At 40.5% G+C, this 26168-nt stretch overlaps 1 protein-coding gene across 5 annotated transcripts in view; it reads left to right on the top strand.

Annotated features, from left to right (window-relative positions):
- The window catches only part of VSNL1 (visinin like 1), a 91097-nt gene extending 65265 nt beyond the window's left edge, over positions 1-25832 (top strand). For 3 of the 5 annotated variants that reach the window (XM_074895600.1, XM_074895604.1, XM_074895601.1), the window contains exons 3-4: positions 23869-24084; positions 25030-25831. In XM_074895600.1, the coding sequence (XP_074751701.1) occupies positions 23869-24084; positions 25030-25227 (414 nt within the window). In that variant the 3' untranslated portion in view covers positions 25228-25831. Of the gene's footprint in view, positions 1-23868; positions 24085-25029 lie in introns of all 5 variants that reach the window. The other 2 variants (XM_074895602.1, XM_074895599.1) reach the window with 2 other exon arrangements.
- Positions 25833-26168: the final 336 nt, after the last annotated feature.

The following is a 26168-nucleotide window of genomic DNA, read 5'->3' as shown; positions in this document are numbered from 1 at the left end:
AGTTTGTAAATCAAGGCTTCAGGTATGCACTGCAGACTATTTTCATGGCTTTTTAGTTGTGATATATCCCTTAAAGCTCCAGTGATGTGATACTGTGGGTGGAAGAGGACTTCATTAATAAAGGTAATAGCTCTTAATACCTAAATTTACTCAAATGCCCCCACCTTCTAGAAGCATTGTTAGACTGATGTTTATCTGGGCTTCATGTCTGATTTTTGAGAAATGACCAGTTCAGTGCCTCAGACAACATCATGTATGTTCATTCCTTCCAGTCACGAGTCAACAGATGAAATCTAGTGACTTCCTTCCCAAGTGTTCCCCATCAGTGATATCTTGAGCAGCATCACCCAGTTCATTACCTGATGAACTGTGTAACTTTTATTAGGAAACAACTGCTTATAAAAGCAGTACAGCTAGGGCTTAAATAGAAATAATATTGGCATACAGTATCATATATCATTAGAAACTATGATGTTACTAAATGACTTTAGTTTGCATGATAGCTGAGTTTAATAGGTGCTTCACTACAATACATCAGTCTTTTAGTAGAGAATAATCCCTATCCCTTGCACTGCCAGACATCAAATCTCTTAGTCCCCATGTAAATTCAGATGGTTGAAAGATTTCACCAAAGGACATTGGACTGTTTTCTGCATCACTTGTCCCATCAGTGCCATGTCATAAATGTACTTCCCTTTGTAAAACTACGCAAATGATCTTTGCTCAGGTTAGATCATTAAAATAATCTTCTTTCTTTCTAATCTGGGATGATCAGCTTTAAATGAGGTTTGGGGGTAGGGCTTTCCATTTGCCTGCTGTTCCCAGCTAGTGGTGATTGTATTGAAATTAAAAGTCTCTAGAGCTAAGCTGTTAATGCCATAAATAACTGATTTATTATCACTCTTTGGAAACAAGTTTGTCATGGAAGGGAGCTCAACAAATCTGAAAGGCTCTGTGTGTACCTTTGCAGACCACTCACAGGCAGGGTGGGGAGGAGGAGGGTCCCGTGGGTGGGCTTTGTGCCAGGTGTTGTGGGCGATGTCTCAGCTGCTCAGGTGAAGCAGGTGCCAGTGAGGGCGATGCACTAAAGGGCCCCTCTCTATGTCCTTGTCCTTACGGACAGCCTAAACATGGGGGAGGAATAAGGCCAGGTGTTGGTGCAAGTGATCACGCAGAAGCGGAGGTCCCAGCTGCTCCTGGTGGGAAGGTGTTCCTCTCGCCCTGTTCCCTCAGCCTTCCTCTGGTTGGTTGTGCAGGACTGACTGTAATATTCCCTTTAACATCTAAAATGCTGTGTTGTTTCAGGTAAGGTTGGGATGAGGACTTTTAAGGAAGGGAAGTCGATTTCAGCAAAAACTCTTCAGCATGGAAGAACTCTTGACTACACAGCCTCCCTCTGCTCGGAGGCTGGATACTGGACATGGTTTGCAGAATGAGCTGTATAATCTAGGTCTACATCAGCAGCGTAACTCAGAACTGGGTTGCCAATTGTAGCACCTTTCAAAACTGAGTTTAAAATGCAAAATGCAAGAAATTGATATACAGGAGACTCTAGGTTACAGTACGCCTCAAGAAGTACTGCTTCACTTACTGCTGAAAAAGCCTTTGGGATGCAATCCCATTTCATCCAACCTGTTTGCAAATTAATTATGCTAAGCAGGTTCTTTCAATTACATTGCTTGAAGGAAGAGCAGCAGAACATGTAAATTCCATAAGAGAGAAAGCAAAGGTTTCCACTGCCAATTAGGGAGCTGAATTCAACAACGGCAGCTGTAGCATGATGGGGCAGAATGTATTTTAAATGAAATCTAGAGAACCTCCTGAATGCCTCATTTTTGTTTTTGTCAATGTCCTGCAGCACTGAATTGTATCACACTGGGCATGATATTTTTCCAAAGTATTCAGACTTTCTGTTCTGCAGATTTTGTGAAACAGCCTGTAGCAAGTTAAAGCACTTGTCTCTTGCTTGAAAAGGATCAAGGATATTGTTTGACTTGCACCACAGTGGAGGTCTGTACAGTGTGCCGAGATGTTTCTCCTCCCTAGAGGTTTCTGAGGAAGCCAAGCAGAAAGTGTCAGGTACTCTGTGTGTGGTATACACCACCACCATCTAGTGGTTCCCTTAGCGCTTGATTGAGAGCTGGCTGGGAAGTACCAAGCAGAATTATCCTGGAAACTGGGAAAACTGTCACCTGGGGCTGTTCTAACTCAGTACATTTCTGTATCGTTTATTTGTTTTCTTAGGGAAAGTACTTAAAAAATTAATTCTGTTGATAAGTCTGTTCCTGTTTGACAGCTGGAGAGGCTATTTGAATGATCACAATTGTAAATGCAGTATGAAAGACCCCTGTTTTTTATAAGAAATTGCTGAATGCAAAATACTTGGAAATGTGACTATTTCATGTCACTTACACAGTTCCAGAAGCAAGTGGAGGAGTTTTAAAAGGAAAATACTTTTAAAAATTTTTTTTTATCATGTTTCTTATGCTGAGCAGATAAAACAACACTGATAGTATTGAGGAAGGAGGACTTACACCCATAATTCTTAACACTAAGCTATTCTTTTGAGGCACATACTTGATTTGTCATTTTTGCAAGCAAGTGTTTTCAGATAATTTCACTATTACATGTAAAAATATTGTGCTTTATGTAATAGCTTCAAGAGTGCATTGTTCAAGACAGAACCCAAAATATCCGTGAAGAATGTCCATAAAATGCTTGAAGAGTCACTCTGGTTACAAAAGATTGTATTGAACTCACTTATTTAACTTTTGACATGTTGTAGTCTAAGCTAGTTATACATTCGCACCTCCAGCAACCTCCTCCTGAGAGTAGAATTCATCCAACCTATTCTAGGCATCCTCCTATTTTAAGACAGACAAGTCTTCTATTGGAGGTGCTTCTCTTCAGTCACTGTTGAGGGAACCTTGGTAATTTACCTTAGATGAAATACCTGGATTTGGGACAGATAAAGTGAGATAAATCTCATCCAAAAAAATAAAGGCACAGTTATTAGAGAAAAAGAAAAAAATCACCATTTGCTCTTATGAATCAAAGGTAACTTTTTAAACTTGTCCTTTACTAAAAAAAATACTAATTTTAGTTAAACATGGAAATCAGAGATCTCTATGTTCTGATCTGCAGATGAGAGGATCTGTATTCCAAGCTGTAAAATAATCTCTTCTCTCACTTCCTGATGTGAATATTAGATATTTCACATGGACTTTGAAAATTCAGGCCTTTTTCTTCTTGTAAAGAAAAGGTTTTGAAAAGGCAGCAGTAAGGAGTTCGCTTTCTTATTCATCATTTCTGTGTGGACTCTTCATTACGATTATGTGAATTACAACTTCATCCTCTCCCCACACATTACTTCTCGGTTGCCGTATTGCTGTGTCTCTTAAGGGGGACCCTGGGCTGAGGGGCAGTGCGAGTTACTGAGATGTGGCCACGTGGGCTATTCCTGCAGTCTGTGGTGTCTGCAGTGACCCAGCTCAGCGACAGTAGTGGGACCAACAGCATAAATAATAAACTCTTCGCTGGAGCAGGATGTGAAAACCAGGGACCTCCATGTGGGGAAAGACCCATGCTAAGCTGTGTTGTCATGCTCTAAGTCTGTTCAGAGCTCCTTCTTCCCTCTCAGTCTCCTTTTTGTGGCCTTGTTCTGCTCTGCCTTCCTTTTCCAGCTTCACACCTCCATGTGTCTGCCCTCTCATCTGCTGGTCCTGACTTCTGTGCTGCTCCTGTTGAAAATACCAGGGAGAGGCCCTAGGCCAGCGTGAACTGGTGTAGCGTTAGCACTTCAGTGGAGGTACCAGCTGGGGAGCGAGCCCTCGATCTGGGTTCAAGGCAGCAGAGTTTCCACAGCTTGCTTTGAACTGTTTTGTGCTTTCTTTATCCTCTGTTTTCCTCACAAAGATATATTACCCTTGAGATATCTCAAGTTGACAGTAATAGAAAATTAAGCTTTTCAGTAGCAGGCAGAGGTCCTCTCTCAATGCCCAGTCAGTCCTTGACCTTCCTGGCTAGACTTTTAACAGCATTACAGTTCTGTTGATATGCTTTATTTTGCAGATACCACTAGCAATTAAACCAGGACCACCATCTCATTCTACATCACTGCCAGACTGCTGTCAGATATTAATGACCAGAGCTTGCTATGACCAGAGCTGGATTAAAACTGGTGACCTACATGTGAAAGACTTTGTATCTCATTACTTCAAGCTATTCACCCCTAAATTTCTTTGAAATGTAATGCTCTTCTCTGGCTTGTTCTTATTAATCATGTTTGCTGGTGTCTTCCTGCTTTATTCAGTGAAATGTCTGGGGCTTGATATTCCATGGTTCTCTCTTCTCATATCACACACAGTCTTCACCCATGCTAATTTTTGTTCACTCTGATTGACCTTAAGAGATCTAGAAACTGGATAATAACCCAGAAGTAAGATCAAAGTTTTTTACATCTAGGTCACTACTAATAATCCAGTGGTGGTCATTAGAGCATATGTTGAGGAGCTGATAGGAATTCTTCCAATCACCTTCTTTGTGGTCAAAAACTAATAGGTGCCTTTGTTTTATTGGCACTTTTGGTGACTTCAGTGGGTGTTTGGCAAATTAAGAAAAAATCTGTGAGCAGAGCATCTATTCATGATTTGACCATGGTTTAGTAAGCTTCTTGGTGACTGCAGTTGTTTCCTGAAAGATGGGAACCAATCTTGGAAAATTAAGATGCTCCAGACCATCAATACAGTTTAGCCATGTGCTTCCATTCAGGGGGAAGATTGTTGGTGTGGGGGTCCTACAGAAAGCCTGCAGCTGCTGCATGCTTCCAGAGAACACTGAATGTGAAGAAATAAAGGTTCTAGGCAGAGATCCAATGGAGGGACGTTGCCAGGGTTCAGTCTGCATTTTAATCCGCTAGCATACAAATTTTCCAGACAGACTGGTTCGGCAATTCACATGGTCCCACCCTTACTCCTGGACAAAGCAAGTGAGACACATGACACATACACGTGTAAGAGGGAGCTCTGTATACTGCATAGCTACTGCCAGATACAAACTACCGTGAAGGAACAGATAAATGGTTTGAATTCTGTCATGCATGCTTTTGGAAGGAGAGTGATGTTATTAGCAGTGAGATTGTCTCCTGAAATGGAAATACATAATTTAGTTTGTGGTTCAGTTAGTTTTATTAAAACTTTGTCTTTATTTCTGCTGTCAAAATACATTTAGAACAAAACCTTCAAGTCGAATGCAAGAAAGATTAAATTGCTTTTATCTTTTCAAGTTAAACTGAAAAGAGATGTTGGTGGAAGAGGGTTCTGGAGGTAGAGCAGTGCCATAGCCGTTTTGTATCTGCTCCCCAGGCAGAGGGGGGACCAGCCTACAGGATCTTGGTGCAAGCTGAGAATGTGGGGGAATCTTCCTTCCAGTATCATAAATGTTTCCAGAGAAAACAGTCACTATTTTCAGGGGCCCAGAACTCTGCCAATTCCCTGAAGCTTATTTGGATGCTGCCTAGCTTTTAGCAGCCCAGAAGCGTTAAGCGGCGCTAGACACGGGCAATATGAAACTGGCCTCCCACTGTGGAAGCTCCTACTAGGTCCTTCGTGCTTCATACTCTCACTCAGCTTTGGACAATCTTTAAAGCTGAAAACCTGGCTTTATATAGTGCAATGTAAAGCGGTGTTAATGATGCAGTATTCAAATGTGGATGACTGAGTAAATCCCTGGGACTTGTTCAGAAACATAACGCAGACATAAAAACTCCATCTTAGCTCATTGGTTGGCCTTAACGTTTTTTTTCTAATGCTTAAAACCAAAACCTCACCTTTCCATGAGGAATTTGGAGGAAGATCAGATTCACGATCCAAGGTATTTAGAAACCAGGATCTCACCTGCTTTACATGGAAACAAATTCCTGGGCTTTTCAGAGCAGCCAGAAATTTGCCTGCCCTCTCAGTTTGTTCTCATGGCTGGAGAGCTGTAGATGATTCAGCCATACTAATTCTTGCCAATATCCAAAATACCAAAAAAATGCTGTTTCTTATACTTGTGTCTGGACTTCTTGATAGTCTTCCTGGGGAGAGTTACGTGCTTCCACACCATGCAGTGTGAATAACAGGTTGACACCTCCTCATGTCTGTATGTTGTATAACTAATGCCTCTGTGTTGTATAACTATTGTCTATATGTTGTATAACTAATTTGCACTGAAACAATGAGCTTTGCATATTCTGGTGTCAGCCCTGGGCATGTTGTACATGTGTAGATTGACTCTGGATGGGCAGCCAGTCTGCTGCTAGGGTGGGCCTTTATCTGGAAATCTTGAGTTTTCCTAAAGGCTACTGGAAGCAAATATTCCACACTCTTTTCCACCCAAAAGTCCCAAGCAGATGGAACCAAAAAGTAATAAGGTGCTAGGTCATGTATAAAAGTGGTAGAGTTGGTAGGTGGCTTTTTTATGTATGATCTTGCAAGCCCATTTGTTTTGTTGCCTTGCTTTGCTGGTACTCTGGTGTCCATCTGTGTGGGGAGGTTGTGGGATTAGATTGATGCTACCAAAGTACTTTGGGTTCACTCAGATTTCTTCAGGTGTGAAAACAGCTCTTTTTAAAATCGAAAACCTGTTACTAACTGCATATCTTACAAATCGGTGTAGCTAGCTAAATCTACAGATTGTTACCTCTCCTGCGGCAATGGGAGCGTTGCTATTTGTCAAAGGAAAAGCACAAACTAGTTTGCTGTGACTGGAAAATGTACATTGCCCTCTTGTGAAAACACAGGTCCGCTGTAGCAATAGAAAAATCCAAGGATACATTTCAGTTGAAAAGTCAACATATTCTGCCACTCTATAAATATAGCACAGGTCAGTCATTGCTTTAGACTGACATCTCAGAGAGTGTGCTTATAGGACAACAGAACTGAATATTTCCTATTTATGTACACAAGTAGGAAAAAAACCAACTTTTTTTCCCTTGGCTCTGCAGTCATTCTGGATTTTAGTCACTTCATCAGCATGCTGAACTGTATTGTCGCTACCGCTGTGACAGCTTCACTTGTATTTCAGCTTCATGGCAGGTCTCAAACACATGATATTGTGACCTCAAATTTGCATCATGTTCAAGCTTCAGTGCCACCCCATCCCTTTCTCTCCCTGTCATTTTGTATCAGCAGTTAGAATAGTTTGTTGTAGATTGCAGGTATTTATTAATTTTACTGGAAATGCAACAGGGCTGTCTAGTTCATTAGTAAATCTGGAAAGATTATAGGTACGTCATTGTTAAAGACAGCATGAGGAAGTAACACTTTATATTTCATAACCCAAGAAATCACAACGTGCTCACCTGGAGTGGGATTCAGGTCACGTCTTGCTGTTGGGATATATAACCTGTCTTGGGATATATCACCCCATCAAGATGCAGCATCTCTTTCCATTGATGAAGAAGAATGAAGCAATGAGCTTTGAACTGGTGTTTGTCAGGCTGGCTGTTAAACTAAATGTGACAGACTTTGGCTTACAAAAATATTTTTTCAGCAAACAGTGTTACCAGAATAGAGCTAGTATAATCACAGATGACAAATGTAGGTACTGTGGTACCGATTAGATATCGGGACTGTCCACAGCTGAGTGGCAGTCAGAAATCTAGTGAATAAGAGAACCAGACATAAACATTTTTTGTAGTGGGCTGGAAGAAGTATTGATGTTAACAGCAGGTGGCAATTACTGAATTTAAGACCACCTCTCTCTGCCAGTAGAACTTTATTTAGATTGAATTTAGATGGTTTTCTTCATGAATAACCTGGACAGCTGAGAAAAATCTACTATCTTCTGTGCTTGCTTTGAGAGTGCTCTCACTGTGCCCCAAATGAAGAGAGCCCTAACCTTGACACAGAGGGTCTCCAACTGGCAAACTTCTGTGAAAATACTGTTGAGCTCTGGCATCTTTCTAAGAGTTGGTGGTCTGCTTACGCTGTAGCAGAAGAGACAGAGCTGTCAGAGGTACAGATGATTTCCAACACTTGTGTAAGAAAGGAAGAACAGGGCTACTTCAGGAAGCAGTTTCTGATTGACCTTCATAGGTCTTGGTGCTTCCAGAATTCTCTCTACAGTGTACTCAGACAACCTAAAATACTGCTGCTGGCTGCTAATGGTGCTTGCTTGGGTGAGTGCTTAAATATTCAGTTTGAGAGCTCTGTTTCTATGTTTTAGGATTTTACCTTCTTCCCTATGAGTTATCTCTGCCCAGGGTCATGGCAGATGATACTGTGAAATCTGTCCTCGGAACTGGACTAGTTATCCTCTGGGCTTCATCCCAGGTGCAGGAAGAAATGCCAGTGTTGTGTTTTCTAGCTGGACCCTAGACCCCCGTTTGGAAGACAAGCTTCTCCATATTTTGTCAACACTAGAAAGCACTGACACCCATTAGCTTGGTAGGCTATTATTCTTCTTTAGACATGTCCTGTCTAAGGCATATTTCAAGTTTATTCTCTCCTGTCGTTTAACAGGGACTATATACAATTGTCCTGTGTTTCTTGTTCAAAAAGTATGTGTTACATCCTCAGAGACTGAGTTCCCTGGCTGGTTTGTTGAAGGTCTATTTGTCTGGGCAGTATTATCACCCTTAGGTGTTTGGCTGTCACTGAGGAAAGATGCAAAGAATTTTGAGACTTCTTTACAAGGAAATCAGGTTGTAACCTTAGTTATGAAGGTGCTGTCACCTCTCCATAAAGATCTCACGCTATGAGAGGGGGGGCTTTGTCCTATTTTTGTGAGAGCATGAACTCCAAAACAGATGAAATGCCAACTGTCATATATTTCAAATAAGATGCCATATGGAGTCTCTATGAAACTAGTTGCATTAATTATAGAGACAGCTGCCTTAAGAGAGAGGTTGTTCACTGAATGCTTGTCGCAGATGATTTATGAAGTGTTTAGAGGCTTGAAAATCCTTTGACAATCAAGAAGACCCTATAAGCCATGAGTGTGTTGAGAAAGGAATGCAATGGGAAGACAAATTCAGAAAAGCTCCTGGAGTGCTGGAGAAGATGCCTACCTGTTGCTTCTGTGATAATAAGCAACCAGTTGAGAGAATGCTTTCTTGTTTAATTCTTGACTTCCTGTAATTCTGGTTTTGATTTCTATTTTTGTTTGAGAATTTAACTTACTAAAATTAGCTCATTATGTTTCATGCTTAATTACATCTGGTATGAAATGTGAGTCTATCAAATACGTGTGAAATATATGTCATTACTGTTCCTCTAGAAATAAGTCATCTCTAGAGAGCGTTATATGCAGTCAACTCATAGAGGAGATATGTCAGGAATTGGGCTGTATCTCCCAGTTGCAAACTTTAAAGGGATGTTCTGGGAACTGGCATCACCAAGAACAGTGTTCCCGGGAGGATTCTCCTTGGCAAGCGTAAACCAGCATCCTTCTGGAAAGCAGTTGGTAGCATAATAGTTTGGTCATGATTACACAGTTTATTGTTCAACCATTGATGTCTATACGCTTTTTATTCATCTTCATTGACTCTGAGGTACAAGAATATTAAAGATTATGCAATCTGCTGATCTCATAAGGTAAGAGAGCTAACTTATCCAGAGGCATGTATGACTAATCCTCCTTCAAACTCTTACCCCAATACTGAACTTTTTTTTTTTCCATTATTACTGTTATTGTATTGTTCCATGCTTGCTAAGGACTGAGTAGCTGTTATTATGTATTCATGAAAGCGTACAAACTGATTTATTTAACGTGTTTACCAGAATACTTGGGGGAAAAAGTCAAATCTATTACTCATATTCATTACTCAGTGTGGAAAAGCAACAGTTGTTCCCCAGTGTGAGCTAGTTATGATAATTATACTGCTGGGCAGTTCAAATTGCATCAGTCTACATTTTTGAGCTTATTTTTGAGGTAATGGGAAACATTGATTTTGATGCATCCCTGTAGTTATGCTTTGCTGTGTCTGTAAATATACCTCATATTTTGCTTCTTGCAAGGTGGATTTAGTTGCGCTTTCAGGTTTTTAGAGATCTTTTTGTAGCTGAGAAGAATTCAAATGGATATGATTTTGAAACAAAATTGCATCAGTTTTACGTTTAGCACTCAGAATCTGATGCTCAGTTAAAGTGGTACGGGTATATTCAGTTGGTCTGGTGTACGGAGGGTAACAATCTGAAGGAAAACATGTAACTACACAAAGCTTGTGTGATAAATAAATCAGCAAGAAATCAGCATTAAAAATGTGTATTACTTAAGTGCCTTTTATTGTGTCTTCTTTTCAGCTGACTCCTAATTATGTTATGGAAACTTGTTATGGTGTCAAATAGTGCATGCAGTGAGCATAGTAGCTTTCTTTTAAGCATTCATGTTGATGCATCTTTTTTATTAGTATATTTTTGTTCACCTTTTTATATAAAGATAGTTCTTAATTAAAGGTAACTCATTCTCTGCAGATTTTAGTGTTTATTTGATACAATCCCTTTTTATGGTCTTGCTGCATGGTGTTAAGTCATTTATAGACTAAGTGTATGAATAATCGTAAGATCTTAAAGGAACCAAGTGACAGGTAAGCACTTAACTGGTTGATTTATCTGTAACAGAAGAGACTGCTCTACCCATTATGCTTTTTGCTTCTGTGGTGGTTTTCTCATGGCAAAAAGCTGAAATTCAAAGGTACCACGTGCTGAAGGATTTAAGTTACTTAAGTAGGCAAATGCAGGAGAGAAGGCAACCCCGCCTCTCACTTGCAGTGCTTTAAATGAGCAAGCAGCATGTTCCAGTTTTTTACTAATATGTTTATGGATTCCTCTAAAAATGACGTGGCCCCTGTGGTCATGTCTGATACCTGAAAGAGTGGATAAAACCTCAGAACCCCACTGGAAGATGATAATACAGATTTACAGTACTGAGGAAACAGAATCTGTGAGGTAATTTTCCCCCTCCAAACACCCAGTTCACTTAAGTTAATCTCATAGAAGTCTGCATGCTGCCAGATTTGATTGGAGCAGAAGGGATGAAATGGGGGAGAAGTTCTACTCTGTGGGATGATACTATCTTCTTTAGCTGGCCAGTTGCCTAAAAAAGAGACACCTTTGGGAAGCATCTAGTACTAAGTATCACTGGTATCAGTATCCACATTTTGTCTGCATTGGCTCATGAGTACAGTCAGTACTAGCACAGCAACAGCATATACAGGGAGGTGGCATCTCTGTGTGAAACCAGTGATCCATATGGCCCACAGGGACTTTTTCTACATATCTTTCTACAGATGGCAAAATGTAACTGATGGAAAAAAAAAATTTGTATATGATGAGGATTTTCCCTTCTTGCACCATTTTAGACAAGGAACAAGAATGTAATGCTCCTTTATGTCCTTCCATTTATCCTTTGAAAGTCTTTGTTCAAGACCCCTTAGACCCCTTCCCCTTAGGGGAATTGATCTGTGGAGCTAATAGGCAAGGAGATAGTGTACACAAGAGCTGTTATTGTTGTAATACCTGTGGTTTATTCTAGACCTGCCCATACTTCTTCTTAATTCCCAGAAGGTGATGTAATGGGCTGTGTCATTCCCTTCTCCTTTCCCACCCTTGAGAAAATCCATTGGATCAAGTCACAAAGAAGAGTCTTCTAGGCTCCTTGCATTGATTTACCCCTTTCCTCTTTCTTTTTCTTCAATGTTGAGCTTTAGATTTATCCAAATGCTGCTGAACCAGGATTCCTAGATATTGTGACTATCGGTAACAGCAATAATAATCCTGTTATTCACATGGATCTACAAATGTGCACAACACTTCACATCATAAATTAAACTGATTTTTTTTTAAATGTCAGTGAGCTCAAGAGTGTTATTTTCCAAGACATTTTTTGTAAGCAAGAATTGATTTAGTCCACTCCTTTGATATATATCTAAATATATCTAGGTATGTATATATAGTTACATATGCATGATCCTTTGCACCAGAGTGCTGCTATTTCAAAGTTTTTATACACTATTGGGCTTATAAGTCTTGGCATTGACCTTTCAAAAGGTTTGTGTTATAAGACAAAGCCTAGATACAAAAGAAAATACATTATCTTGCAAAGCTGGAATCTTAAAAACTGCATTGTGTTAAAAGAATCCTTTTTTATTATTATTCTCCATAAAAGCAGAACTAAAAGGGTTACAGGTAGATGGATCTCCTAGGTGGAGCTGTACAAAATTTTCAGAAGGAAACCTGAAATCCTGTCTTCTCACAGCTGCATTTCAAACCAAAAGCTTTGAGACAGGCCTTGCAGCAGTTAGAAATGTGGGCCCATTTCCAATTTCAAAGGATTAGAAACTTCAATTTAGTACTGTTCCTCTGTGAGTTGTGTAACTGCTTTGAAACTCAGAACTGAAAAGAAAAGTCAATAGGGTATGCCTAGGGACACCAAGGAAAAAAAGGATGATACCAAATCATTGTCCACCTGCCTCTTAACTATTATGCTAACTATTCTGCCTATTGCTACCATCCTTCTTGCCTCTTATCTCTAACTTTGGAGTCCTTCCCATTCCCTTAACTCTCTCCCCTTTTGTCCCGCGTATAATATTGAAACCTTATTCTGTAACACATCATGTCACCATCTCAGATCAGATACCTCTTTGTGTGACAAGACCACAGGAGCTTAGGGACATATGTGTGGTCTCCAAGCTAAGAGATGTCAGGATTTACCCAGGTGGGTTCCCAAGTACTCTGTGTCATGAACTCTGCCAAGCCCTTGGGCATTGTTAGATGGTTTTGGTACCACTAAAAATAACCCCTCCCATTCCATTGCCTGGGGTTGGCTGGGCACAGAGGGGTGAAGTGCACACCACTGCAAGCTGACTGACTGTGGCTGTAGGGCCAGTTACTTCTCCTGTTACGTGTGTGCCTGTTGGGACCAAGCTTCCTGGAGGTGCAGGCTGGGGTTCCCTTTTCTAGTCTCTAGCAGCAGGGCACACCAATCTGGGGAGGCAGTCAGCCCTTACCGTTTTCTCTTCTTGAATAATCAATGCTTTTCTCAGCAGACCAAGTTCTCTCAAGATGCTTATGGTACTGTACAATTTTCCTCTTTTTCCACTCCTTTGCACTCAGTATCAAGAAAAGGGATTTTGTAGTTTAGCACTCACTGAGATCTTGAGATTCAAATCCTCAGTTCTCTGATACTCCCAGCTACAGTCATTTTCCTTCTCTTTCTGCAGTTTCCTTTCTGCAGTACTGGGCTATAACAACTCCATATGTATAAGAATTTTAGGAGGACATATTACGTAAGTATATGAGACAGATATTTCAGGCACGAGAATTTTTTCAGCAGTTCCATCTGTATATTCATAAGATGGTTGTCTCAGACTTTAGTGACTCGTGTTTCAAATCCCTTTTTTGCCTGGAAATAGCACTTAACTGATGCTTCTATAGCCTTGTTCTTTTGGGAAATTTTCACTGAAGACTTCACAACACAGCAGGCACAGCATTCAAGTTAATACTCTGAACCTTTGGAGCCAAAACTTACTGGGAAAATAAAGCCTTTTTCAGAAATGGAGTCAGATGATCTTTAATGGAGGGAAAAAAAAAAAAAAAAAGAGGGGAAAAAGAAAAGAAATGTCCCAGATCAGTGTATTCTCCATCTGGTATGTTCCCAGATTCCAAAAGAGATAACATGGTGTCAGGAAAAAGGATGTTGTAATTAGGCTGGGGCATAGCTACAGCACAGCAGGATCCAGACATTGTCATAGCCCTGTGCTATCGCTGACCTTGGGGCAGTGGAAGACTGTGCCAAACTTAAAATAAATAAAGTGTTCCAGTGCTGCTGTTCAGTTAAAGAAGATCAAAAAGAAATAACATTTAATCAGCAGTAGTCGTGGTGTTATGCACTAGCAATACTAATTGTTTTGACGACAATTCTCCCTGAAGATTTTTTTTTGTTAGCACTGAGTAATAACTGATCTGCTAGTGTGTTGACCTATAGCACTACCCCACCTCAATTAAGTTTCTTATTGTCCAAATCTAATCAGAGAAAAGCTAAGATTGAAAATCAATTCATTTCCTGCTAGTTAATGACTAATTTCCCACAAATGTGAATGTAGAGATTAACTTTTCAGGTTGAAAGTTTTTTTTAGAGGTAGACCCTGCCAGATGGATGTTTGAGAAGATGAAGTGTGGCTTCTCTTTTCCCATCCATCTTCCTGCAACCTCCTGGCATATGCTGATTTTTTACTGTGGGTCTTGCTTTATCATAGCCTGTGGTGTGTGCTCATCCTCTGGTCTCTTAACCTGTGTCTCTCACAAATGCAAGGAACTGGTATTGATAATTCAAAGTCAGCTCCTAAATTCTCAAATATTTCTTCTCCATATGCTTCAAGTGAGCATTTCTGAAGTGGCTAAAAACATCTGCAAATCAGGATGACAGTCCTTAAAAATAATGTAAGAGCTAGTCTCAGTCCTTAGAGGTCTGGATAAGACAGACTCTTCTCTAATCCCACTTCAGCCTGTACAAATTGTGAATTTTTCTCCGTGAAGGGGAGAAATTACATTTCTTGGCTCTTCTAAATATTTCTTCTTTATGTGAAGAACTAACAGCTGCTTAAAAGCCTCCCCATGTGTCTATGCATGCATACATGTTCACAGTGTTAAAGCTACTGAGCAGAGACATAAGCAGTAAATATCCATGAGGTTTGGCAGTTCTCCCCAGTTCTTGCTAGTTGTATCACTCCCACTGCAGCAGTATCTGAAATAGTCGCAATTCTTTGTTGTGTTTATCCTCACAGAGCACCTCTGAGGTGGGGACATCTCATGAATTTACACATGGAGAGCAGAGACCTGCATCTAAATAGTCGTTTAGACCCTGGTCTCTGCTGGTCCTCGAGATTATCCACTCCAGAGACTCAGCCCTGTGGCTCAGCTGCTGCTGCAACCTATAGACCCACAGCTGTGGATAATGCCTGCTGCCTTGGGACCCTCCAGCAAGCTAAAGTCAGGTGGCTGGAGGCAGTTTTCCTGGGTGGGATTTTCCTACTGTACACTGCAGATCTGCTTACGAGTGCAGCTATACCAGAATCAGCATCTGTGGGGCCAAAAGACTGGAGGGCTTTTACCATGAAGATTACCTCTGAGACAATGCATAAGTTGGGTTTTTTTAACTCCTGTTTCTATGTTGTTTCTGCTCTACAACTGATGCTTTATCCCTGATGTCTTTTTTTTATTTGCCTTGCAGAAAATACGATGCTGGTTTCTGCTTTGCAGCAATGAATTTTGCCAGCGTTGAAAGGCTTGGGGTCAGCCTGAAGCCCAGATTCATGTGTTCAATCCATTGTAGTCCTATGGGGTAACCTCTTCCCTGATATTCAGCAAAACGTAATCCTACTCATTTTTTTGGCTGACTCCTCTGAAAGAATCTGGCTGGTAAAAGCCATGCAGACCTGTAGTACAGGGTAGTGGCATGCTCCATTTCTGCATTTTTCCAGTGAGTCAGGTCAGTGGATCTTTTAACTGTGTAAAGCACAATAAAAAGGCTCGAGTTGAGCCAGAAAATGGCTTTTCTCCCAGATACTGAGCATATGCTTTGGTGTGAAGTGCTTTGGTACATCTATAACAAGCTGGAAGGAGATAATAAACCTTCAAAGGCTGAATGGGAGAAGAGGGAGAAACCGAAAACTGATAATGTTTTGTCCAAGTAAAGGCAGATGTAGGAGGAACACAAAATGAATCTCACTTCTGAAGCGCTGTAGCTATATTAACATGCAAGAGAAAAAAATACATTGATGCAGTTAGTTCATTGTGTATTCCATCAGAAGAAGCTGCAATCCTATACGTGGACGGGCTAAATATCATCAGCTGTGATAATCTCGCTGATTCTTGAGTTACATTTGTGCCTTAAGGTAATACATTGAGCTTGGATTTCAAAAGGTACACACTCTGACACGGTAGTACCATTTTATCCATTTATTTGTAGTTTTGAAGGCAGAGGAAATACAATTCACTAAACATGAACAGAGTTTGTTAGAGCTATGTTTGCTCTTTCCAGATTCATCTGCAAAGTAAAAATAGCTTAACATAAGAAATTTTTAAGCTAACTAGCCTTTTAACACACAAGATGTGGTTGGGCAAGGCTCTCAGCTTTGAAATGTGCTCCACCAAACCCTGCTTCCAGGAAGTTTTACCTGCCACCAACCTGCCCATTTTCCTTTGGATGTGTCTGTGGTGGAGCAGAGATCAGGGATTCCCATCAGCCCATTAATGCAGCACTTGCTTCAGCTTGTGGAGATGAGTGGCATCAGTGCTGTAGCTGGGGATGAGCTATTGCGAGAGCTTTTAGGCCTCTCCTAGGATTTCTCTACACAACAGAGTGATAATGCAGGGTAGGGAGGAATGGAGGGTAAGAAGAACGTTGGGAAGAGGGTCCCCATCTGTACCACAATTCTGAATACCATGTGTAGATCTGCTGCAGCATCTCATCTTTAGCACAGTGCAGAAACATCATTCAATTCCACCCCCTGGAATTTCAGTAGCGAAATTAAATCATTGTAACCCTCACTTCATTTTCTATGCATATGAACAAGACAGCCCCAGACTTTCAAAGGCATGTGATGTGCCTTTCTGTGCTGATGTGCTGCTACTCTGTGGCTGAGAGCTGGGAACATGACAGGAACACTTGTATCTCTGGGATCCAAATCCCTTAACATTTCATTAAAATCTAATGGAAGCATGCATAGTTGCTGAAATTACTTCTGCTTCTATGGAGCCAGATTCTTGGGTGCTCATTCATTGCCTGTATTGTCTCTGCAGTAAACTTCTGCCTTGGAGAGCTCTGAGACTGAAATCCTCAGTGATTATCTAAATGCATCTAAATGCTTTTCATTTAAAGGGCAGTTGGGAATAGGAACCACAGAAGAACTTCAGCACAGTAAGGTGTGGTTAATCGCCTCTGGGAACAGGATCTCCAAAGTCTAGACAGAAGAGTTGTGTGAGAAAAGCCCTTGGCAATCCACAGCGAAAACATTTGGACACCTTAGAGTGAGGGAAGACCTGGCTATGGAGGCAATTGCTCAGTACCCTTCACTGCTTGTGTCCCTTCATGTGTTTTGCCTTGGTTGACTAAATGTCCTTGGGGTCTGGACTTGAATAACAACATTTGGATGTGTTTCAGTTCATTAAATATCTCATCCAATGAATAATAACTCAGGGAAAACCTTTGACAGAACGAGAAAGTGGTAAGGAAATGGTTTCAGATTTAGCATGATCATAGGCTCAATTTAAAACCCATTGATGTAACTGGATTGTTTGCATTGGCTCATACTGCTAATAATATAGATTCTGCTTAGTATCATAGCGGTTATGATGCAGATGAAGTGGAAGGAGAATTTTGAAAATTATTTGAGTTAAAGATTTTAAAATATATTTAGTGGGGGAAATACTAGAATCCAAATCTTCTGTCTCCCTAAAGCAATTCCTCAACCACTAATTTGTTAAAAAAAGTTTGCTCTCTTTCTGATCCCTCAAATAGTAGTTCACACAAGCTGTTACCAGCTTGGCAGCTCACAGTTCTCTGATCCGTACTGTGCTGTAGCTGGTGCCTTCTCCTGAGCTGCCCATACAGCTTGTCTCAGATAGGGGAGGGAAGCAAGTGTGGGGTTTCCATGTCCAAGCTGAGACCTTTCAGCAGGGAAAGGGTATTACATCATCCCACTGCTGTGATTTTGGAAAGTCTGGTTTGTAAGCAAGCACTGCAAACACTCGTTCAGCCAAAAGTATGTAGAGGGTAGCTGAGAAGAACCCTAGTCTGAGAATTACCAGGACTAGAAGTCTCCCTGCTTAGGACTGTGAAGACTTACTTTGCAGTAAAAAACTTAGTCTAAGCTTAATGATCCCTCTGCTCCCCCTACAGCCAGTCAAGGGAGACATCTCTGACACCTAATGTGATGGCTTCAGGGGGCTCTTTGGAGAAGCCTCTGTCCACTGACCGAGGAGCAATGACAGCACCGACGCAGGGCGATGCTGTGGCTCACACCCACAGGCGTTCCTGGGCTCACAGCCCCATCCTGCCTGCCTCTGCCCTGCCCACTGGTCACCCTTGGCGGGACGCTCTCTGCCAGCCCTCTCCACTCCAGCGCTGGGCATGGAGGCAGCTCACAACATCCCACGTTCATTTCACTGGCATTACTCTGGAGAATAAGGGTGAGACATAACATGAATGAGAGGGGTACGTTGTGCCTTATGCATTCTTAATCCACACATCCTCAGGAAGTCCTGAAAATGTGTCTCTGTCTAGTCTAAAGGTGTATCTGTCCTGACCTGCGCTTGAGCTGTGTATGCCCAGGGCAGTCAAATCTTTTCCAGAAGGATGTCCTGGCTGTGTCTTTTTTGTTCTGCTGTGGTTATGCTCTTCTTACATTAGTTTTCAGTTATGTACAGAGAGGTGCTGGCAGGCACAGGCTGCAGCCCTGCAGGTCACACTGGTGCCCGAGGGGCACAACCTTCTGGACAGGTCACACCCTGTACATCTCTTCCCCTTCTCATGCCTTAATACATGAAGTGCAAGAGTACAGTATGTTATAGTAAGTTACAATTATTTTTTCTAAAGGAAAGAACTAAAAAATAATCCTTTTTCTTATCTCCTTGACTAACTCCTGCACTGGTACTGCTGGCAGGAACCCAGAGCTTTGTCCTCTTGAAAAACTAGTGAACAGCAACTTGCTCCCCAGTCATCACAGTCATGCCCCTCAGTGAACTCACTTCGAGGACCTGTAAGATGGGGCTTGACCAGCAGCTCTCAGCATCTGGGTTCAAGTTTAAGAGGTTTGCTATAAAAAATACCCATCTGAGCTTCTACCAGCAGCCAAACTTCCTGATTCTCAAAGCGCTCATGTTTTCCACTGACAAAAGTGAACTCAGTGCATAGCAAACTTATTAAAGGGAGGAAAGAAAACCCTGACAAAGTAGATAAAAAGGGTAAGTCCTTTCTAAAGTATAACAGCATCAATTGTATAAGGTTTTTCCCATGGGAGCCAACTGCCAGGCTTGCTTCCATGTGCTGGACCCTGATGATGCTTGCACTGCTTCTTGCACTGGCTGTGCCTTGCTCGTCCTTCTTTGCTGCTTCAGCCCTCGGCAGAGCATGGCAGTGCTGAGCCCTGAACAGGGACTCTAATCTCCTGGGGGAACTGGCAGCTGCTTCTCCATCTTCTCCAAGCCCGGGATACAGAAGTCCCATACCACCTTCTGCTTGCCTGCCTCCGGTTCTGCACTCCAGCTCCCCCGCTGGTGCTGGAAGCTGTGACCTTACATCAGACCAAATCATCACCTGGGCATGTGTAGGCAGCGTGTTCAGCTTTTCATACACTACTCAGTTCTGGTTTTCTCCATTTTATAGCAGAATTTCCCTTTTAATAGAAATGCATCTGAAACATGATAAAGCATTGCATGAAAATCAAAGCACTGCTTAAGCTGGCCTGTAGATTCCCTCCACTCCTAATAATGAAGGAGAGGCTGTTCTTTTGTGGATCCTGGGGAATTTGGGGAAGTGTATTGCTTTTGGTTTTGTTGGGTTTTGTTTGGTTTTTTTTTTCTTGATGTTTTAGCCATATTCTAAAGTTTTAGCCATATGCTTTAGAAATAATGCTAATTATGCTTTTTCAATAACTCCCTCCCAAAGATGATCTGAGTAGAGTTGGTCACAGAGTTGTCTGTGAACAGCCTCACTTCAAAGACACTAAAGCATCTGTAGCCAAGCAGATAAGTATTTCTAGGTATTAGATCAGTTCCCCCAAGACTTAAGCTATGTATAATTTGTAGATGCTATTTGCTAGATATTCCAGGACCCTTTGAAAGCCCCCCATATACCAGAAAGGTGTCCAGAAACACTCTGGGAGATAAGAATCTACAAGACAATCTTCTCTGAAATTTAAAAGCAGAATAAGAGGGATTTTTTTTTTTTTTTGTCTTTCTTTTTCTTTCCTAATTGATAGTTGTCTGTAGAGATAACTCTTTCTTCACATATCAGCATGTTGATCTAACCGGTCAGAAAACGCACAGGCCAAGCAAGAGATGAGACTAAAGAAGCAGAAACAAAGGAATGACCAGTGTTTGGTCACCTGTGGAACTGACTGCTGTAAAAGGCAGGTATAGTTTGTCTTGATTCTTGGATGAAAAGGGTAAAGCAGGAAACAGTGCTGGTGTGTAGCCTTCCCTAAAAGGGAACTAGTTGCTTTTGTATGTAGATTGATAACCTGGACAAGGGTTTGCAGAAGAAGCTGAAGGAACTGACTTGGCCAGTGGCTGTAGCTTCTGAAAATCCCAATTGTGTTTCTTTACTTGTTTCTGAAGCATTCACTGAGTTCATGCCAGAGTGCCATATGAGGCAGACTAAACCACCCTCCTCATATTTCCCCTGCCAAAAATGGGTGTTTTTCTTTCACAGATCCCTGTCTCCCATTGCCACTTGGCTCAGACTAGTCTTAAAGTAGTTAAAGTCTGTGCTTTTACGTCTTGCTAAGGCCTCACTGTATTTTAATAGTCAAATAATGTTTTACCAGAGCTGTCTTCTTTTGCTCTGTAATTGTTTTGGTTTCCTTTTACTCTATTTCTTATTTATGAATTATTTCAAAACAGGCCAATGGAAGCCTTCAAGGAGATTTTTAAACAAGTTTTGACAATGTTTTTTTATTGTTCTGAGCTAAAAATAATACAAACCAGCAGGTACAGACTGAAGAAGAGTGCCTGCAGTCCCTACAGGACCTTTTACTGAATTTGCTCCCTAGAGTAATGCAAATAGAAAAAAAAAGAAAAAGGCATCAGCTCCATTTGTTCACCTTACTAGGCTGTAAGTGCCAAGACTTAGCACTGAGCAGTGCCACTGCCTTCCTCACCAAAGAAGAGAAAAACTCATCTTGTCTGTGATGAAAAAATTAGAAGGATGCTTTTCTCCCTGCTACACGATGTTAATGGTATGACTGGCACAAGAGGTAGTCACAGCTTGCTTATGCTCCTCTAATGGGACACTGAATGATACGTTCACCAAGAATAATTTAGAAATGGTCTTTGGCTTCTCCAGCCACTGACCTCCTCCTAATCCCCCAATTTGTTCTTGGGCTCTTGAGTATTTCTGGGTGTCTGCCGCTTCTTCACCATTTTTGTAGGTGAGCTTCTTCACTGTAGTTTAGTTCTTTGATCCCACCAGTACATTTGTACCATTTCTCAATGTGGATCATAGGAGAAGTCACCTCAATGTATTTTGGTTCTCTGGACAGCGAAAAGGACAACCCCATTTCCCTCCAGCTACTTGCCTTTTTGTTATACAGACTGCGGAGTGACAGTCAGAGAAATACTTGATTGGGCAGCATCCTCAGCAATAGTCAGCTCTTAACAGAAACACTTGGAAGACTGTAAGATTTTGAAGTGGGTTTTTTTGTAACATATACATCACAGGACAGCATTCAGTACAGATTTAAAAAGCAAAAGATTTCTCTTTTCAGCTTAGAACAGCCAGCAAGCTTCCAATAATAGAAGGGGGGAGCATTGGAGTCCTGGTGGAGCTGCAGGGCACAAGAGCCACTTCTTAACTTCTCATCAGTGGTCTGCAGAATGTACATCTAGCTATACACACGTAAAATTAAATATCACCTATGTTAAGATCTGCAATTGGTACATAAGTTGGGGGACAGGTGGATCACGAGGAAGAAGAATCAGTGATTGGGATTTTCAGTAACCTGCAAATAACGTTCCAGTTTTGGATAACATTCACATAACTTTGTTCTGACAGCCAAATGCAGGACTGTGAGCCCAGAGAGCCTTCCTGCGGGGGGAGCTACATTTGCTTTAACAAAAGGTTGAGGTTTGCACTAGAAGAGCAATTCAGCAAGGTCTGGTAGCTGTCACTGCACTCCTGAATTGTATCAGAGAATCCATGTGTCTTTTTATGTGTTTACAAGCCCAATCATGCTTACCACACTGGAGTCCAAACATTTTTAAAGGTCAAAAGCTAGAAAGTACATAAAGAGCTGCAGCAGCACCTTGAGGTATTTACAGCTCCATCAATTTGGATTATCAAAACAGAAACAGGATGAGTACAGGCACGTAAGTTGTATTTTCAGGGGGAGATGATACCAAATGCCTCTCTGCTACTGGAGAAGGGGTGTAGAAGCAGTGCGTGGATGCTGACCCATACAAAGTCAAATGAGAAAAATCACAACTTTAACAGCAATGTTAACCTGGACAAAACACCACTGGAATGGGTACAGTGTCCCTCTCTCTTGATGCCTCCACACCATGTTCAAATATCTTCCCCAAAAGATACTTGGGAAATGAGATGGACACATTTGATACCTCCTCTGGGATAATATAGCAATTTGCATCTCTTTAAGGACAATTCACCACAGGGCAATATTCTGAGTGGACGGAGGTGGGCAAAATTTAACCCTACTCTCTTGAGGCAAAGAGGAAGATTTTATAACCACTATAATGTAACTGAGCTAGAGAAACTATTGTATCATACCTCTTCAGCAATGCAGAGGTTATCCAGAATTGTGTCTGAACTTGGTAACAGAGAAACAGTAAGTTTAAAGGAACCTTTCAGGTTAGGACCCCTTCAGCAACACAGCAGTGGCTTCTGACATGACCTGCGTGGCCACATAGTGCAAGCAGCTGGCTGTACACCAAGTTTTGCGTTTTTAGGGCAAGACACAGTATCTAAATGGTCATTTGGCCTCCACAAAGGAAAAGCAGCAAAGGCTTGCCATGTTCTAAATCTGTATTTAGTCGGAAAATTAGTAGTGCCCATTTCTGTACAAGCTGTGAGATGCTGAGATTCCCCATGAAATTTGTGTTTATTGCTCAAGAGCTTTCACAGCTGACCACAGCAACCATCAGCCTGCAGCAAAACCTCTGGACAGGGAAATGGAAAATTGTAAAACATAGATCCACCTCCTCGGCTGCCACTGAAGTATTTCCTTCAAACTTAAATTATTAAATGCAATACTTACTAAGAATTGGAATTTTAAAAAGCACAAAATGAAATGGCTCTCAAATTGGGAGTAACGTATGTTTATAATTTAGGATCATAAAAGCCTGCATAAGATTGTGCTGGGAATATAGAAACAAACATTATTTGGGTACAGTCCCTGCACTGCAATGGGACTTCAGGGCTGGTTTAAAACTCCCTTTCTTAAGAGGTATTTTTTCTTGAGTCTGAGCCACAGAAAGAACAACTACTGTCTCAAATTGTACATTTCCCAAGGGAGAAAATATCAGTTGAAAACCTACATGTCATGGCCATTTAAAATATTTTGTTAAGATACAGTTAGTTGCAGTGTTCACTGATAATGGATATTAAACATGAAAAGCATTCATCTGTATTGTTTAGCTGAATCTCCGTTCTCATTTCTGTACTTGTATTAATGTTGATTGGCAGAAGGGAACATACATTCCTGGTTCTTTTATGCTATCTGCGGATTATTTTTTTTAAATAAATGTAATTATATAAGAAGCCCACACATCTATTTGATTGCAACATGTCAAGGGCTGGTTATTCCCAGGCAGAAAAAATACTGTTAAAATGCACCTTGGTTGCTGTATTTCACAGCCAGAGAATATTATATACAATCTCCCATTTGCACTCAACTCCATCTTAAGGTTCATCTAGTTAATTTGATTTTAAATTAGCGTTAAATATATCTGCAATATGGTTTAAGCTGAGATTTTTGTAGAAATAAGTTTTTAATAATCATTACACTGTAACTGTTACAGAAACTTACATTGCCTATCTTCAGTTCCACACAAAGCTCAGCAGCAACTCTTCATAAATGCCTCACTTAAGAATGGCAGGTACATAGTTTGTTTTCTTACGTTACCAACAGTTCTGTTTATTATTTTGCAGTTCTTTCCATATGGAGATGCTTCAAAGTTTGCCCAGCATGCCTTCCGAACCTTTGATAAAAATGGAGATGGGACCATCGACTTCAGAGAGTTCATTTGTGCACTGTCCATCACCTCACGAGGCAGTTTTGAGCAAAAGTTAAACTGGGCCTTCAACATGTATGATTTGGATGGTGATGGTAAAATTACAAGAGTGGAAATGCTGGAAATTATAGAGGTGAGATCAATATGACACTCAGAAATATAAAATTTTATTAATGTTCAGATACGTTTACTTGTTCACATACCCTTTAGATTTTAAGCACACAAGAAGTTGTACTGTAGCCTTAAAAGTGTGTATTACATACATTCATCCTTTACTGACTCATGCCTAAGTGGTAGAAGCACACTAACATCTTAATAGATGTAATCTTTCAAAATTGCAGAGTACATATGTGCATATAAGCTTTTAAATAAGCTGAGGTAATTTTTTTTTTTTTCCTGATGAACAGATTAACCATAAGAACAGAATAGCAAAGGATTTACAAAGCCCATCATCTCAAAATCACTTGACATGCATGAAATTACTGGTTTGTAGCTCAAGTAGCTGAAACCTGACTGGAGATTAACTTTAGATGATTACAGAAACTTACAGGGATAACAACACACTATTTTAAGTGAGCTCTCACAGATGGGCTTTAAGATGACCACAGCATATAACAAGAAGGATAAAGTTTACCATCTCATCAGCTGCTGGCTACTTGCTGCAGTAGTTAATAACATATTTTACTCACATGTACACATAGAAAGCTGTTGAAAGGCAATGACTTCTAAAACCGATTATTCAGAATTTATGTGAAATATTTCAGTTGAGTGACTAAAAGCCAAAGTAAACAGTTGATCCAGAGAATAGGTTAAAACAGTTTTGCATTGTGAAACAGAAAGTTAAAGAAATTCATTCCAGGATGCCAAATGCATCCACCAAATTAAATCTACATCTAAAGAAAGTAAACCACATTCTTCCTTGTTTTACGTATATGGACATCAGCTTTTAAGAAAAAAAAAGAGATCTTTAGGTAAATGGGCAATTATTTTATTGTTGGAATATCTTTCCAGAATTTGATCGCATCAAAAAATCAGGTTATTTTGTACGTTGACTTTTCCATTTGGTTTCTTTCCAAAGGCCATCTACAAAATGGTGGGCACTGTGATAATGATGAAAATGAATGAGGATGGTCTGACGCCTGAGCAACGGGTAGACAAGATCTTCAGTAAGATGGATAAGAACAAAGACGACCAGATCACACTGGATGAATTCAAAGAAGCTGCAAAGAGTGATCCTTCCATTGTATTACTCCTGCAGTGTGACATTCAAAAATGAGCTTGTGTACAATGCGTCATAGACTGCACAGAAGTTTAATGTTCCATTCAGTTTGCAGCTATTTCCACACACACAAAAATTTGCTTGGACTACCTATAAATGGACTTGCTTCTTGTGTTTGAAACACTTGTGTGCATGAGAATGTCATTTGCTAAAGAATTTTAAAAGTATATATTATAAAAATAAACTGCCACAACGTGATGTGTGCAATGTCATTTCATAACAGCCCTATTCCTCTGAAGCCTGTGCAGCAGTCCTGTGCTGCAGTGAATTATATTATTTATTGTTCATGTTTTACTGATGCTAGCTCTGTGTCTCCTAGACTGAGTAATGTTAGTGACACTGAATTCCCATGGTAATGTTAACTGTTTATTATAAATCATGTCACCATTCTGCTGTAAAGTAGTACTGGACAGACAGAGGGGAAGAGTTCCTCAGCTCTTAAGTCTGATCCACACGTGTGCTTGTATTGTCAGTGGATATAAATGTACTTCATTTGCATGCCTTTTAGGTTTGCCTTAATTCTTACCTCATTTGCATCCCTTCAATCTGGAAAGAGCTATGTCAGAGGAATGCAGTATTAAAAAAATAAAATCCTGCTAAAATTATCCCTTTAATTAAAAATATATATAAATATATATATAATATGTTTAAAATATTGTTTTATTGGAAGTTTAAAGGTTTTATTGGAAGTGTATTGATCTTTGCCTGAATTTTCAAAAGCTTCCACAGAGGTTGCAATATATATGTCCCAAAATAAATTTATAACATTTGACCTTTTCCCCTAATTCTTATTTCATGTCTTCAGCGCTGTAATAGAAAAAAAAAATCTCTTTAATTATGTCACTGTACTACTGGGAAATACATACTTCATTATGAAAACATGAAGAAAACTTTGCACTCACTCAAAGAGTCATATGAAACCAAAAGTTGTAGTTCTT

Source organism: Athene noctua, chromosome 1 (genome assembly GCF_965140245.1).
Source record: "Athene noctua chromosome 1, bAthNoc1.hap1.1, whole genome shotgun sequence".
NCBI lineage: Eukaryota > Metazoa > Chordata > Aves > Strigiformes > Strigidae > Athene > Athene noctua.
The sequence above is the reverse complement of the archived record's forward strand: the minus strand, read 5'-3'. Positions and strand labels throughout refer to the sequence as shown.